The sequence below is a fragment of the Mandrillus leucophaeus genome, unplaced genomic scaffold, assembly GCF_000951045.1.
Source record: "Mandrillus leucophaeus isolate KB7577 unplaced genomic scaffold, Mleu.le_1.0 Scaffold715, whole genome shotgun sequence".
Taxonomy (NCBI): Eukaryota; Metazoa; Chordata; class Mammalia; order Primates; family Cercopithecidae; genus Mandrillus; species Mandrillus leucophaeus.
Genome location: NW_012107753.1, coordinates 667,549 through 685,071, shown reverse-complemented (window position 1 = coordinate 685,071; position 17,523 = coordinate 667,549). Strand labels below are relative to the sequence as shown.

The window sequence follows — 17,523 nt, the reverse complement described above, 5'->3', positions numbered from 1 at the left end:
CAGTCTGTGGCTGAAGGCCCGAGAGCCCCTGGCAAACCACTGGTGTAAGTCCCAGAGTCCAAATGCTAAAGTACCTGGAGTCTGATGTCCAAGGGCAGGAGGATGGAAGGAAGCATCCACCAGAGCAGAAAGATGAAAGCCAGAAGATTCAGCAAGCCAGCTTACCCCATTTTCTTCCACCTTCTTTGTTTTAGCCACTGCGGCAGCTGATTAGATGGTGCCCCCCCACATTGAGGGTGGGTCTTCCTCTCCCAGTCCACTGACTCAACTGTCAATCTCCTCTGGCAGCACCTTCACAGACACACCCAGAAACAGTACTTTACCAGCTATCTGGGCATCCTTCAATCCAGTCAAGTTGACACCTAATATTAACCACCACATAGACCTATGAAATAGGTTAGAGAATCTAGAAATAAAGCTGCACACCTACAAGCATCTGATTTTTGACACAGTTAACAAAAATAAACAATGGAGAAAGGACTCCCTGGGTAATAAATAGCATTGGAATAACTGGATAGTCCTATGAGGAACATCAAAGCTAGACTCTTTCCTTTCACCATATACAAAAATCAGTTCGAGGTGGATTAAAGACTTACATGTAAAATCTAAAACTATAAATTTTTGGTTTTTAAAACTAATCTATAAAAACCCTTGAAGAAAACCTAGGAAATAGTATTCTGGATATCAGCCCTGGTAAATACTTCAGTAAGAAGACTTCCAAAGCAATTGCAATAAAAATCAAAATTGATAGGTGGGACCTAATTAAACTAAATAACTTCTGCACAGCAAAAGAAATTATCAACAGACTAAACAGACAGCCTACAGAATGGGAGAACATATTTGCAAACTATGCATCCAAGAAAAGTCTAATATCCAGAGTCTATAAGTCTATAAGGACCTTAAACTAACCAACAAAAGCAAAACACAAAAACCCTAAAAAACCATTAAAATGGGCAAAAGACATCAACAGACACTTCTCAAAAGAAGACACACACGGCCATTAAGCATACAAATAATTACTCAATATTACTAATCATTAGAGAAATGCAAAGTAAAGCCACAATGAGATGCTATCTTACACCAGTCTAAATGACTATTGTTACAAAAAAACCAGAAAAACAAAAAATAGATGCTCACAAGACTGTGGAGAAAAGGGAACACTTAGATGCTATTGGTGGGAATGTAAATTAGTTCAGCCACTGTGGCAAGCAGTTTGAAAATTTCTCAAAGAACTTAAAACAGAACTACCATTTAGCCAAGCTATCCCATTACTTGGTAAATACCAAAGGAATAGAAATCATTCTACTGTAAAGACACATGCACATGTACTCATATTCACCACAGCACTATTCAAAACAGCAAAGACATGGCATCAACCTAGATGTCCATCAACAGTGTACTGGATGAAGAAAATGTAGTATATATACACCGTGAAATGCTATGCAGCCATAAAAAAGAATTAAGGATTAAATTATGTCTTTGCAGCAACATTGATGAAGCTGGAAACCATTATCCTAAGATAATTAATGCAGGAACAGAAAACCAAATACCTCATATTCTCATGTGTAAATGGGAACTAAACATTGAGTACACATGGACACAAAGAAAAGAACAGTAGACAACAGGGCCTATGTGAGGGTGGAGGGTGGAAGCAAGGTGAGGATTGAAAAACTACCTATTGGGTACTATGCTCATCATCTGAGTGATGAAATAGTTGGTACACCAAACCCCCACAACATGCAATTTACCCATCTAAGCAACTTGCACATGCACTCCCTGAACCCAAAATAAAAATTGGAAAGAAAAAATAATAATTAAAACAATTATCTGGGGAAAAATAATTTAAATTAGTAGCACCCTTTTGCCTTCAGGGGATATGTTCTAAAACCCCCAGTGGATGCCTAAAACTATGGATAGCAAATTCTATTGCTGTCAGTTGGAACACGTTTCTTTTCATGTCTTCTACCCACAAATTTAATGACTTTTCCGCTTTAACTAAATTTTAATCACACACTGTGACCATCACTTTTGCAGTTTGAGGTACAACAGCAAAACTAACATTAATTTCTTTTTCCTTCTTCACAATTTCATGGATAGAATATTTGTTCTTACTATAGATCTTAGCAACCTCGGTGTTTGATTTTCTTTTCCTTCCTCATTAGATAAAAAACTTTTGCCTTTTCACTTAAAGGAAGCATTTTATGTCTTATCTGTGACATAACTGAATTGCCAGCATCACTGCTCTTGCACTTTGAGACCATTACATGAAATAAGGGTTACTTGAACCCAAGCATTTCCCTACTGTAATAGTGAGTCTGATAACTGAGACGACTACGAGCAACATGGATACACTATTGTATCCACAGGATGCATCCACACTAAACAAAGGGAGAATTCACATCCTGGGCAGGGTGAAGTGGGAAGGTGAGGAATTTCATCACAGTGCTCAAAACATCATAAAACTTAAAACATGAATTGTTTATTTCTGGAGTTTTCCATTTAATATTTTTGGAACCATGAATTGATCACAAGTAACTAAAACCGTGGAAAAGAGAGAATGAGTCCACATGTTGTTTAGTATCACTTTTCCAGTAATTTTCTTTTTCTCGTGTGTTCTTATCCTGTGGGCTTCTAGAAAATTGTTTCCTACCTGTCTCTCAATCCCCTTCCTCTTCTCAACTTTCATTTTAGCAGAGGCTACATTATAGTGACCCTGTTGGTTTAGGATTTAAAGAGGCATTTATTTGATTTGTTAAAAACCTCCACATACACCCATGAAATAACCAAATGACCCCAGGGTATAAATGGAGTTGCAAACTTGTGGTCCAAGTCAAGAAATTCAGTATAAAAACCTTAGGCAACAACATATATGCTAGAATTGCCTTTGCTACCTCCCCTGCCAAGGTAAATGATGTATTAATATTGCTTCTCAGATAAGGTAGTTGAAAATGATAGCAGTCTTAAAAAATGAGCAGTTTTCATAAATTTGTTGGTATTTTGCTCTATAGACAAAGAGTAGAGCTTAGAGCTATCACGGCCATATCTCAATAAAAATGTGTTGCAAGCAGGTTTGTCTTGGGCATCCTTCCTTATTCCTTTCAGTATTCCACTTCTTTTCACACCATTTCCCACATGTTAGATATTCCCAGTCTGCTCATCCAGTTCAGGCTCCCTTCCCTGGGAGGCTGTCTTCAGGTCAAAACTTTGCCAGTGATAAAACTCCATTCAAAACTTATCTGCCAAGTAGCCATTTTTACTTGAAGCCCTTCCCTTGGCTCAATGACAGTGCAAAAATTGGACAGTGGCATTTTAATCAAAGGAGTGGTTTTCTTCCTAAACCGTAGGGAATGTCTGCTTTCAACTCTTTTTGACCTGAAAAAAAAAAAAAGGCATTTTGTATGGCTTTTCATATGTCATGGTGTCCTAGCTTGAGCACTGGAGCAAAGTCAGAAAATCTGAGCCCTTGACTTATCTCTGTGGTTCACTGCTAGATAATGTCCAGAAAATTGTTTCATGCCTTTGAGCTTCAGCTTCCTCATCTGTAAAAAGGAGAGTAACTACCTTGACTTTTTGCTGAGATTTTAAAGAGAACAAATGTGAAAGCACACACAATCACCATTTGCAAAGGGTAAAGTGGTAGATGGATGAAAGGAATAATGATCTGTAGTTATTTTTCCTTACATGCTAGCCTATTTAAAATGTATAATCCTCCATGATAAGTGTGGCTGATAGTGGGGGAATGTAGATGATCTAGAGACACCTGTCAACCTACAATGTCAGCTTTATGTCATTGTGCCCTTTTGTTCTTTGGGGTTTATATGACTATAATATTTTAAAAACCAAAACCTTATGGGACCATTTTATAATTTGTGTCATATGAAATTTTAATTTTGCTATTTATAGTGAAAGGGGAAAAAGGAAGTGGAGTAAATAGGACATAGATCTCTAACCACTAAAATAAACCTGTGAGTAAATGCATTTTAAGCTCTTCAAGCAAATACACACACACACACACACACACGTAATCACTGATTTAAAAATATATAGAATCACATATATATATACATATAAAACCACTTGGCATTAAGGTTGTATAAAAATGTTGATTTTTGTTCAAGAATTTTAGAGTAGGTGGAAATTTAATGTACTCAATGTAATCTCTATTTGGGAGGAGATTCTAGGGGGAATTAAAATTTACATAGGAGTTTATTCGCCTGATTTAGTCCATCCAGAGGCTTCAGATGGTCTGGGAGCCAACTAAAGTTGTGTGGAGCAGTGTAAAAGTCAGTACATGTGTTTCTTTTCCCCTGGGGAGGGACTCAATCATTTTCATCATATTCTTAAAGAAATTCTTATCTTACCAAAGGTTAAGAAATAATGATCTCAGTTTAACAAAACACATAAAAATATGTTTTTGTGTACATGTTGAATTATTCAAATCTTCAGTGCTTAGTACTTTATTAATCTTGAAGTCCTAGGAAGTGAATAATTTGGCTGGGCATGGTGGCTCATGCCTGTAATCCCAGCACTTTGGGAGGCCAAGGCAGGCGGATCTGGAGGTCAGGAGATCGAGACCATCTTGGCTAACACGGTGAAACCCTGTCTCTACTAAAAAATACAAAAAACTAGCCCGGCGTAGTGGCAGGTGCCTGTAGCGCCAGCTACTCGGGAGGCTGAGGCAGGAGAATGGCGTGAACCCAGGAGGCGGAGCTTGCAGTGAGCCAAGATCGTACCACTGCACTCCAGCATGGGCGACAGAGTGAGACTCCGTCTCAAAAAGAAAAAAAAAAAGAAAAAAGAAAGTGAATGATTTAAACACTTGAACAAAAACAAAATTTAAAAAGAAATGATTTTCTGAACAAACTTGTTATAAAATATATGTCTTTTCGCTATTGCTTCTCCACTTCAACACTCATGATCATGTTTTGTTGCTCTCTATTCCCCCTATCTCATTTTTTCTGGCTGCTGGGTTAAACTTTCTGTTTTTACAGAATGACCAAAAACATTGGTGATGATGGAGGTGGAAATGACAACACTTTCAATTTCAGCTGGAAGGTCTTTACGAGCTGGGACTACCTGATCGGCAATCCTGAGACGGCAGACAACAAATTTAATTCTATCACAATGAACTTTAAGGTAGATGTACCAACTTCAAAAGCCTGCTATTTGTATTTCTAAGAGTAAAATTGGAGGCGTTCCATCTGGTCCAGCTAGTGCAGTATCTTGACAATTTACATGAAAGATTAACTCATGATTTCTGCCTACCAGGATCTTGCCATGGTTCTGATTATAACTGGAAAATCTTCCATGACCCACAACAGCACTATTATCCCTTAAAGACTTCTCTTCTCTAAATCTGGTAATAAAATGATGTTACTGGATTGAAACAGGACCCATGAGTAATAGAATAAGATATTTCAAAAACTAGAACAATGTTCACTAATTATTTACAGGAATAAGCATAATATTTAAGTGACCCTAAAACACTATTTTGTAGTACTTTTTAAAAAAAATCACTGGAGGGCAACTCGCTTGGGTCCCCTTCCACGCTGTCGAAGCTTTGTTCTTTCGCACTTCGCAATAAATATTGCTGCTGCTCACTCTTTGGGAAAAAAAAAATTCACTGGAATGAAGATTTTTAGAATGAAGACTACCCTAATATCAGATCAATCACAGTTTGTTTGCAAGAATTCTTCCTTCTGTCTCTTACTTACCATCATTTGTTGGCAGTATTCACCGGTTTGTAGAATCTCAGGTTTAGTTTACATTGTCATTCCTCACATTCTGATGATTGTAAAAATAACTTTTGAGGTTTTGATACTTTTAAAATGTAGCTAAGATATTCTATTTTGGGTTTTTGTTTGTTTGTTTGCATGGATACAGGAAGCTATCACAGAAGAAAAAGCAGCCCAAGTAGAGGAAAACGTCCACTTGATCAGATTCCTGAGGTTTCTGGCTAACTTCTTCGTGTTTCTAACACTTGGAGGGAGTGGATACCTCATCTTTTGGGCTGTGAAGCGATCCCAGGAATTTGCACAGCAAGATCCTGACACCCTTGGGTGGTGGGAAAAAAATGAAGTTCGTCTCTGCATGCTTTTTATGTGCTTAGAACCTGACATTTGTTTCTTTTGGGGGTTATGCTTCTTTGAGGGAACATTTAAAAAGGCCATACTTTACCTTTCACCTATTCTGCCCTTACAGTTAACCAACTCTCTTGCTCATTTCCATTCTATTCTAGTCTTATTTCTAAATCTGGACTGTCTGTTTTTCATTTTGTGACATGATGGAAAGTTAGAGTCAGAAAAGATATTAAAAAACACATAGGCCAATCATTATGTTTTACAGATGGGAATGATGATTCTCAAGAGATTGCATTATATGTCTGTGGTCACAGAGTTAGGAGAAGAGTCAGGGTGAGAACCTAGGAGTCTTGACTTCGAATCCAAGGCTCTTGTTGCTTTCTCTGCAAATCCTTCATCTGTCATTAAAAGATCAAATTGTTGCCTGAATTTTTTGAAGCAGCCATGATAAAGCCACTGATTCCTATGTTGAATCTTACTGGAAACACTCAGATTGCTTCTCCACCTTTGGGCATGTCTGGGCTTCCCTCTGTTTTCATTAGAAGCCTAACTGCAACATCTCCATCTCCATTTCCTCCTGCCCTGTACCTTACTTCCTCTCTCTCTAAATGCTATTCAAATGAAGAAGGCCAGCTCTTTTCCAGGAATTAAACATTATGACCACAATTTGCCTTTAGAGTATCTGCCCATTTAGTGGATCAGAGAAAGGAGGTTAGACATAGATCATTTAGAATCAGAAAATCATTGGTCATGAGTTGTTGCTAGAGTCTGTTCCCGTTCATAAAATGTTTGTGTGTATGATGTGACGTCATTTTGAGCTTGGGCATTTTCAAAGTATGTGCAGATTTAGGCTGTGGGAAGTGTAGACTTCCCACACTAAAACTTTTGCAGAACAGTATAGATCAAAAGAATTAAAATATGTCTTCATAAGCACAGAATTTTCTAAAAAATCTTGGACAGCAAATGATATAATCTACTTACAGAAAAAGATTCCAAATAACATTCTAAGTATTTCAGAAGAAGTACCAATAGAGATGGGACTAGATATTTTAAAGACTTTCATATACAGTCATGTCATAAAAACTTGTAAAATGTAAGTCATTTAGTAGAGGGATTTTATTTATTTAAAATGAAAAGTGGAGGAACACCTCAAAGCATTTACTAAGTTTGCTTTCAAAATGGTCTCATAATTGTAATAGTACATGGAGGCAACATTATCATGCAGCTTTGGTCCATTATTTATATTGGTTATGTTTTTGTGCAAATAAACCATACTAAAGGATGGGTAGTTGATTATCAATAAAATAACTATTCTTTGTAAGAATCTCTTTAACATCTATTTTAGGGACCCTCTGGGTCCTAGGGGCCAGTGAAGGTAATAATGGAGATTTGTGATTAACTTTACAAATTTGATGAAGCCAAATTTAAATTGACCTTGTATAAGCTTGCACAGGATCTGCCAAATTTTCTTTACATTAGTCTAAAATTATAGCATGCTGATTTTGTATTATGGCATGCTGAGATTTGGATCCTGTTGGTCATACTTATATAATGTTTTAATAAAAATGACAAAAATCTCATAGCAATTGTTTTCTAAATATAGCCTGGTAGTTATTATAATTCTTCACACCACGAAGTCCACAGGAGAAGATAGGAAATGTTTAGTGGTGACAATTTGATTCAGGTATTTGGGAAAGGAGATAGTCACCAGAGTTACTTAAAATTGGTATTTCCCCATTAGAAAATTAATACGTGTTTTGGATTCTTTTTATTGACTTCCTTTAGCCAAATAATGTCATCATAAGGTTGCCAAATATCCAGGAAATAAGAAGCACATGTTTCCTACTTTTCATATTTCTATTCCGTCTTCTCCCTCTCTCCCTCCTCTTCCCACCTCTGCATTATTCTCTTGTCTCTGAAATTATAGTCCATTCTTTCACTTTTGAAAGTTTTCTACGTTGGCTTCCATAACATTATGTCATGTGTTCTCCATTTGTTTCTCTGAGTGTCTTCTATTTCCTTTAATAAAACTCATTTTTTTTGGCCTTAAAAGTTTACGTTTGTCAAAATTCAATATTTAGGCATAGGTCCATCTCAGGGAATTCATTCATTCTAACTGATTAAACTAGCCCATATGCTGATGATTGTCAGATTAGAATTTTCAGTTTGAACCTCCTCCTCAAGCTGATCATTTTCCATTTCTTTTGGAAATCTTGTTGTGAAGTGCGTCACCATATCAGAATCAGTTACCACATAAAACAATATGTGTTCTCTGTGTAGAGACTGATGTAAATTGCCACCTTCACTATACCAGGAAACAGACTGTTACTACTGGCACATACACGCACTCAGTCACATGCCTATCTTGAGAATGTGAGTTGAATATTGTCCTTGTCATTTTGAGATCAAATTCTAAACATGCTTAAAATAATCATTTTTGATCTTAAAAAAGATCAAAGAAGCCTAGCTCAGAATCTTCCAAAATTCTGGCAAAAAGCAATAATAACTTTAAACACCATTAACTTAGTTTCTCCCTTGTGCCTCCTTGTAGATGAACATGGTTATGTCCCTCCTAGGGATGTTCTGTCCAACATTGTTTGACTTATTTGCTGAATTAGAAGACTACCATCCTCTCATCGCTTTGAAATGGCTACTGGGACGCATTTTTGCTCTTCTTTTAGGCAATTTGTATGTATTTATTCTTGCATTAATGGATGAGATTAACAACAAGGTAAGCCTCGTTTCTGGATTGTCCTTGCCATAAGAGTGTTGTTCAATTCCTAGTCTCACGTTTGCCAAAATGCCTTTGAAATCTCTATGGTCCTCATTTTCGTTTCTATCTTTTTGCTTTCTAGATTGAAGAGGAGAAGCTAGTAAAGGCCAATATTACCCTTTGGGAAGCCAATATGATCAAGGCCTACAATGCATCATTCTCTGAAAATAGCACTGGACCACCCTTTTTTGTTCACCCTGCAGATGTACCTCGAGGACCTTGCTGGGAAACAATGGTGGGACAGGTAATGCCCCCAACAGAAGTGTATGGCAATTAGTAGATTAAAAAAAGAGGGTCAATATCTCTTCCATAAGACTGTCTTTTTAAAAATTGCTTATTAGTAAAAATAGGTAAGATTTGTTGAATGTTGGCTGTGTGCTGGCTCTGAATTTCATGTATATTGTCTCATGCTGTTTGCAAATCTATCCTTTGAGGTAAATACTATTTGTGTGCCCCCTTTACAGTTGCATATAAAGGAAGGACAGTTGAAAATGGTGCAAAGAGATGTTTACTATCTGTGTTATACTAAAGCACTCGATTTAGATACAGGCCAAAGCAAATATTTAAATGAAACTCTATTTAGTGTTACTTGTTTGCTGTAAAACAAAACAAAACAAACAAACAAAAATAGAGTCTTGGGGGTGGCCAAGACAGCCGAATAGAAGCAGCTGAAGTGCTTGGCTCTCATGGAGAGGAATAGAAGGGGTGAGTAAATATAGCACCTTCAACTGAGACATCCAGGTACATGCATTGGATCTAATCAAGGAAACAACTTGACTCACAGAGAGCAGAGAAAAGCAAGGCAGGGTGACACCCCACCTGGTAGTGACATGAAGCCAAGGGATCGTCCTCTGCCCAGGGAAGTTGTGAGTGAATGCACGACCTTGGGAACCCATGCTTCTCCCGTGGATCTTTGGAACCTTGTGTCAGGAGATCCCCTCAGGAACCCACTCCACCTGGGCCTTCAGTCTGACACACAGAGCTATGTGGAGTCTCCGCAGAGCAGCCACTTAAGCACATGCAGAGACCCGGGAGCTTTAGATACCTGGGCTTTTCCTTTTCAGGCTTCCTGTCAAAAGTAGCTACACCTCCGGCAAAACAAGAGGTTAGAACCCCCCAACCACACCCCTTAGAAAAGGGGCTGAGTCCAGTGACAGTCTGCAGGCCCCACTTCACAGCACCTCACAGAATGAAACCCACTGGCTTACAACTCCAGCCAGTCACTGGTAGAAGTGTTACACCTCCCTGAGACAGAGCTCCTGGGGGAAAGGATGGGCCATCATCTTTGCTGTTTGGTTGACTTAGCCATTCCATCCTTCAGGCTTCAGAGACTCCAAGCCAATCAGGGGCTGAAGCAGACCGTGAGCAAAGCATAGCTGTTCTATGAAAACGTGGCCAGACTGCTTTTTCAAGTGGGTCTCTGACCCCATTCCTCCTCACTGGGTAGGACCTCCTAACGGGGGTCTCCAACCACCTCCTACAGGTGTATTTGGGCCAGCAATGGGTCTGTACATTTCTGGGATGGAGCTCCCAGAGGAAGGGGCAGGCTGCCATCTTTGCTGTTTCATAGCCTTCATTGTTGCTACCTCCAGATAATAAAACATCTGAAGTGACTAGGGACTGATGTGGGGTCCCAATATACTGCAGCAACCCTATGAAAAAGTGACCAGACTTTTACATGGGTGCCCATTCCCATATCTCCTCACCGGACAGGTCCTCCAGGCCTCCAGCTACACTCTGCCAGAGTTATCGATCAAGTAGCAGTTTTCTAACTCCCTGGACAGGATTCCCAGGGGCAACTGAAAGCCTCTCTGCCATTACCTCTGCAAGGCAGAGGCAGTAGAGCTGTTAGAACCCTTGGACTAACAAAGGAACAAAGACCCTAAGTGCCTCATCCATACCTCCAACAAGCTGCAGTTGACTCCAGGAGAGAAGGCCAGTTTGTCTCTCACAGGTCCTACCTACCCCCACCTTCTGCTTGTCACCAGACAGGGAACCCCGAGCTTGCACCTACAACATAGACTATCCATCCTGGGATAATTGCAAAGAGTAATTGCTGACCTGCATCTCAATGGGGTGTAGCCCCCAGGAGACAAGCAAAAGACCCTTGGCCATAACCATGCTAAGGTATCTTCTGCTGCCGCCAAGTTGAAGAAGAAACATAACACTGAGATTGCCCCAGAGCTGAAGGGGCAGTCCAGGAGTGCTGAGTCATAATCTATAGCCAGCTCTCAACAGGGAAAGAAATCTACACTTTCAGAGCATTGAGAAGGAACATGCCTACAAAAATGAGGAAACAGGGGAGCCACACAACCAAGCAAGAGTCTACCAACTGACCAATATGCCTAAGTGCCACCTACCGGATCACCTTCCCCAAAGCTTCAATGCCAAAAATACCTCACTAACGTTCCCCGCTCTGAAACCAAAGACAAGTTGTCAGCTTCAAATAAAGACCCTGCGCAAAGTCGTGGCCCTATGAAAACTTCCAGGAAAGATGTCTATTGACTGTATTCAATCTACATTGCAGTCAAAGGAACACCTACACACAGAGATGAGAAAGAACCAATGCAAGAACTCTGGTAACTCAAATGACCAGAGTGTTGTATGTCCTCCAAACAACCACACCAGTTCTCCAACAAGAGTTCTTAACGAGTCTGAGCTAGCTGAAATGACAGAAATAGAATTCTGACTATGGAGAGGAATGAAGATCATTGAGATTCAGAAGAATGGCAAAACCCAATCCAAGGAAACTAAGAATCACAATGACACAATACTGGAGCTTAAAGACAAAGTAGCTGGTTTAAAAAAAGAAGCTAATAGGTCTCATAAGGCTGAATAAAACAATACCAGAATTTCACAATGTAATCACAAGTATTAACGGTAGAATAAACCAAGCTAAGGAAAGAATCTTAGAACTTGAAGACTGGCTCTCTGAAATAAGACAGTCAGATAAAAATAAAGGAAAAAGAATAAAATGGGAAGAACAAAACCTGCAAGAAGTATAGGATTATGTAAAGGCCAAATCTATGAATCATTGGCATCCCAGAAAGGGAGGGGGAGAAAGCAAACAACTTGGAAAACATATTTCAGGATATTATCCATGAAAACTTCCCCAACCTTGCTAGAGAGGCAAATTTGCTACCAGTCCTTGCTAACAGTCAAATTTAGGAAATACAGAGACTTCCTGCCAGATTCCATGCAGGAAGATCATCCCCAAAACACATACTTGTCTGATTTTTTCAGGTCAAAATGAAACAACGTTACAGGCAGCCAGAGAGAAAGGGTAGGCCACCTACAAAGAGAACTCCATTAGGCTAACAACAGATGTCTGAGCTGAAACCCTACAAGTCAAAAGTGTTCAGGGGCCTATATTCAACATTCTTAAAGAAAAAAAACCTTCAATGAAGAATTTCATATCCAGCCAAACTAAACTTCCTAAGCAAAGGAGAAATAAGATACTTTTTGGGCAAGCAAATGTTGAGGGAGTTTGTTACTACCAGACTTGCCTTACAAGACATCTTGAAAGGAGCACTCAATAGAGAAGGGAAAGACTACTACCAGCTAATACAAAAGCACACTTAATTACACAGACCAGTGACACTGTAAAGCAACCATACAAACAAGCCAGCATAATAATCAGTGAACAACAGAATGACAAGATTAAATCTACACATATCAATACTAATCTTGAATGTAAATGGGCTAAATGCTCCATTTAAAAGGCACAGAGTGGCAAGCTGGATAAAAAAGCAAGACCCAATCGTATGCTCTCTTCAAGAGACCCATCTCATGCTTAATAACACCCATATGCTAAAAATAAAGGGATGGAAGAAAATCTGCCAACCAAGAGAAAACAGAAAACAACAGGGGTTACTTTCCCAATTTCAAGAAAACCCTCAAAAAACAAAAAGCAAAACACACACACACACAACAAAAACAGACTTCAAACCAACAAAGTTCAAAAAAGGCAAAGAAGGGCATTACATAATGGTAAAGGGTTCAATGAAACAAGAAGACCTAACTATCCTAAATGTATATGCACTCAATACAAGAGTACCCAGATTCATAAAGCAAGTTCTTAGAGACCTACAAAGAGACATAGGCTACCACCACCCAGTAATAGCCCAGGCCCTGATGAATTCACAGCTAAATTCTACCAGATGTACAAAGAAGAACTGGCAATATTCCTACTGAAGCTATTTCACAAAATTGAGGAGGAGGAGGAACTTCTCCCTAACTCATCCTATGAGGACAGTATCATTCTGCTACCAAAACCTGGCAGAGACACAACAGAAAAAGAAATATTCAGGCCAATATCATGAGGACTATCAATTCAAAAATCTTTTCAACCAAATACTTGCAAACCAAATCCAGCAGCACATCAAATGGCTAATCCACCACAATCAGGTAGGCATCATCCTTGGGATGGAAGGTTGGTTCAACATACTCAAAACAATAAATGTGATTCATCACATAAGCAGAAATAAAGACAAAAACCACATGCTTATCTCCATAGATGCAGAAAAAGCTTTCAATAAAATTCAACACCCCTTCAAGTTAAAAACTCCCAATAAACTAGGTATTGAAGGAACACATCTCAAAATAATAAGAGCCATCTATGACAATCCACAGCCAAAATCATAATGAACGGACAAAGCTGAAAGCATTCCCCCTTGAAAACCAGCACAAGACAACGATGCCCTCTCTCACCACTCCTATTCAACATAGTATTTGAAGTTCTGGCCAGGGCAATCAGGCAAGAGAAATAAATGAAGGATATTAAAATAGGAAGAGAGGGAGTCAAATTATCTTTGTTTGCAGATGACATGATCCAATATCTAGAAAACCGCATTGCCTCAGCCCAAAAGCTTGTTAAGCAGATAAGCAACTTCAACAGTCTCAGGATACAATATCAATGTGAAAAATTGCTAGCATTCCTATACACCAACACCAGGCAAGCAGAGAGCCAAATCATGCATAAACTCACATTCACAATTGCTACAAAGAGAATAAAATACTTAGGAATACAGCTAACAAGGGAAGTGAAGGACCTCTTCAAGGAGAACTACAAACCACTGCTCAAGGAAATCAAAGAGGACACACACAAATGGGAAAACATTCCATGCTCATGGATAGGAAGAATCAATTTTGTTAAAATGGCCATACTGCCCAAAGTAATTTGTAGATTCAGTGGTATTCCCATTAAACCAAGATTGAAATTCTTCACAGAATTAGAAAAAAACTATCTTAAAATTCATGTGGAACCAAAAAAGAGCTCGTATAGCCAAGACAATCCAAAGAAAAAAGAATAAAACTGGAGGAATCACTCTACCTGACTTCAAACTATACTACAGGGCCACAGTAATCAAAACAGCATGGTACTGGTACAAGAACAGACACATAGACCAATGGAACAGAATAGATAACTCAGAAATAAAACCACACACCTACAACAATCTGATCTTTGACAAACCTGACAAAAACAAGCAATGGGGAAAATATTCTCTATTTAATAAATGTTGCTAGGAGAAGTGGCTAGCCATATGCAGAAAATTGAAACTAGACCCCTTCTTTACACCATATACAAAAATTAACTCAAGATAGGATTAAAGGCTTAAATGTAAAACCCAAAACTATAAAAACCCTAGAAGAAAATCTAGGCAATATCATTCAGGACATAGGCACAAGCAAAGATTTCATGACAAAAATGCCAAAAGCAATTGCAACAAAAGCGAAAATTAACAAATGGGATCTAACTAAACTAAAGAACTCCAATAAAGCAAAAGAAACTATCATCAGGGTGAACAGACCACCTACAGAATGGGAGAACATTTTTGCAATCTATCTGACAAAGGTCTAATATCCAGAGTCTACAAGGAACTTAAACAAATTTACAAGAAAAAAACCTGAATCCCATTAAAAAGTGGGCAAAGGACATGAACAGACACTTCTCAAAAGAAGACATACATGTGGCAAACAAGCATATGAAATAAAGCTCCATATCACTGATCATTAGAGAAATGCAAATCAAAACCACAATGGGATACCATATCACACCAGTCAGAATGATTAGTAATAAAAAGTGAAAAAATAATATGCTGGCAAGGTTGCAAAGAAAGAGGAATGTTTATACACTGTTAGTGGGAATGTAAATTAGTTCCACCATTGTGGAAAGCAATATAGCAATTCCTCAAAGAGCTAAAAGCAGATCATTCAACCCAGCCATTCCATTAGTGGGTATATACCCAGAGGACTATAAATCATAAAGACACAGGCATGCGAATGTTCACTGCAGCACTATTCACAATAGCAAATACATGGAATCAACCTAAATGCCCATCAATGACAGATTGGATAGGAAAAATGTGGTATATATATATACCATGGAATACTATGCAGCCATAAAAAAGAATGAGATCATGTCTGTTGCAGAAAAATTGATCTATTATCCTTAGCAAACTCATGTAGGAAAACCAAATACTGCCTGTTCTCACTTATATGGGAGCTAAATTATGATAACTCATGAACACAAAGAAGGAAACAACAGACACTGGGGTCTACTTGAGGGTGGAGGGTGAGAGGAGGGAGAGGAGCAGAAAAGATAACTATTGGGTCCTGGGTTTAATATCTAGGTAATAAAATAATCTGTACAACAAACTCCCATGACACAAATTTACCTATGTAACGAAGTTTCACATGTACTACTAAACCTAAAATAAAAGTTTTTTTTCTTTTAAATAGATAGATTATTTGGGGAGTACACATTAAGAAATTTTAATAATGTCAATTTTTGTTAAATAATTTTCCCTTAAGAGAAATAAAATACTATTTTAAATCATCTGTTTTCACAATGATTTTGTACATAACCCCAGCCCAGAACTAGCCATACTTTACCAGAGAAAAGAAATAATGTTTCATATGGCTTTCTATCCCTTAAGGGAAACCAAGACAAATAAAACCAAACAAAACCCAAGAAAAAAATCTACTTCTGATCTCTAATTTTTATACAAATCCAATTTATATTTTGAAAAGCTTTTATGATTTTGTGTAGTTAGAATTGATATTCCTAATGTGCAGCCCATAAAGTGATTTTGGGGTTTCAGATTATCATTGAGAACAGCCTTTGTCATAAAGCTTCTATGTATTAGACAACAGTTCAGTTTAGTACTGAATGTAGTCTTTGTGAAAAATTATTTGAATAATTTTTTACTGCATTTTTTTGTAAGATAACATAAAAAATGAAGGACTAGCATTAGTTTTATAAAATTCATATAATTTAAACAAATATGTAAATCATATCTTCAGCCTCAATCAGATGCTCATCAAATTTAAGCCAATCAAGATTTCAGCTGTGAAAGAAAAAAAATAAAGGAAGTGTGTATAATGTTAGACATATATCATTAATGACTGAGTACAAAAATTATGGTATAATTGGGAATTCTATTTTACTTTATTGGTTAAGCTTTCAGGAACTAGGTTTTTTTAAAACCTGTCCGTAGTGATTCTCCTTGCTTCATCATCTTTTCTTACTGCCGTTTGTAGTTGGATTTCCCCCTTATCTTTCACCTTCCTTTCTCCATGGAAGCATTAAGCTCTAGTGGGAAAGTCTGCATAAGTGGGCCAAGGGAAAAGGGGTTGTGGTTCTGACTGGAATGGTGATTAGGCAGATGGAATCTCTGGGAGCAAAAAGAACATATAGGACCTAACAAATCTGAGTGTGGCAAGGTCTGGCCTTTAAGAGATCAATATCTGTATCCATGCATCCAAAATTTCTATCCTTTAATTGCTTAAAAAATATGCCTACAAAAATAGTAAAGGCAGCTGCTTTGCATGTAATGTTAGATATGCACCCTAATTCATTGTTCTGTGAGAGTATTGCAGATGTTTCCTCTTCTCCTCCATGGATACCCTCTGCTTTGATTCTCTCCAAGGATGCTATGAGACTAAAAGCACTTATTGTTTTGAATATAGGATAATGTGATTGCTTCTTTACTTCTGCAGATTCCCAAGCAGTCATTCAGTTTCATGCCCACTGGATTTGATAGGTGGGCAGCAGAGCCATTCCTCTTTAAAGCTATATCCTGAGGTCTCCACTTTGGGGAAGGGGAGAAAGCAACAGCTGAAGATAACCACAACAATGGCTAATGTGCCAAGTATTTCCTCCTCAAATTTTTACGTTTCACTCTGAGATATATTATATTATTATTCCCATTTTATACATGAGAAGACTGAGACTTAGGTAATTTGCTCAAGATCTCTGAGAAAGTCAATGACAGGAGCCTCAATTTAGCCTACATAGTCTGCTTACAGAGTTGATGTCTTTGTTCACAGTGCTAAATTGTCCCCTAGTTAGCATCAGCACACACTCCCCAAACTCCTGCCTGCAATGTCTATATTTGGTGATCCTTTATGATGTTCCTTGCCTATTGTTTTCCCTTCACCTATTAATAAATTATTCCTTTAGCTTTATTGATCAAAGCTGCATTGTAACTAATGTCATGTGTGCAAAGTTTTTAGGTGCAGAGTGTGGGGTTTAGCAGGAGGCCTGTGTGGGGGCTGTGCTCCCCATCCTGACAAGCATACAAGGAACTAGGATGATATCCTTAAGATTGGCTGGGCTACCATTTTTTGGATTCCCTTTCTTTTAAAATATATTTTTCCTATGGTATA

General features: G+C 38.2%; 1 protein-coding gene across 1 annotated transcript in view; it reads left to right on the top strand.

Annotated features, from left to right (window-relative positions):
- The window catches only part of TMC1 (transmembrane channel-like 1), a 194,757-nt gene that overhangs the window by 128,831 nt on the left and 48,403 nt on the right, over positions 1-17,523 (top strand). Inside the window, exons 11-14 of the mRNA XM_011965144.1 lie at positions 4,992-5,136; positions 5,884-6,078; positions 8,632-8,811; positions 8,936-9,097. Coding sequence (XP_011820534.1) covers positions 4,992-5,136; positions 5,884-6,078; positions 8,632-8,811; positions 8,936-9,097 — 682 coding nt within the window. The remainder of the gene's footprint in view (positions 1-4,991; positions 5,137-5,883; positions 6,079-8,631; positions 8,812-8,935; positions 9,098-17,523) is intronic.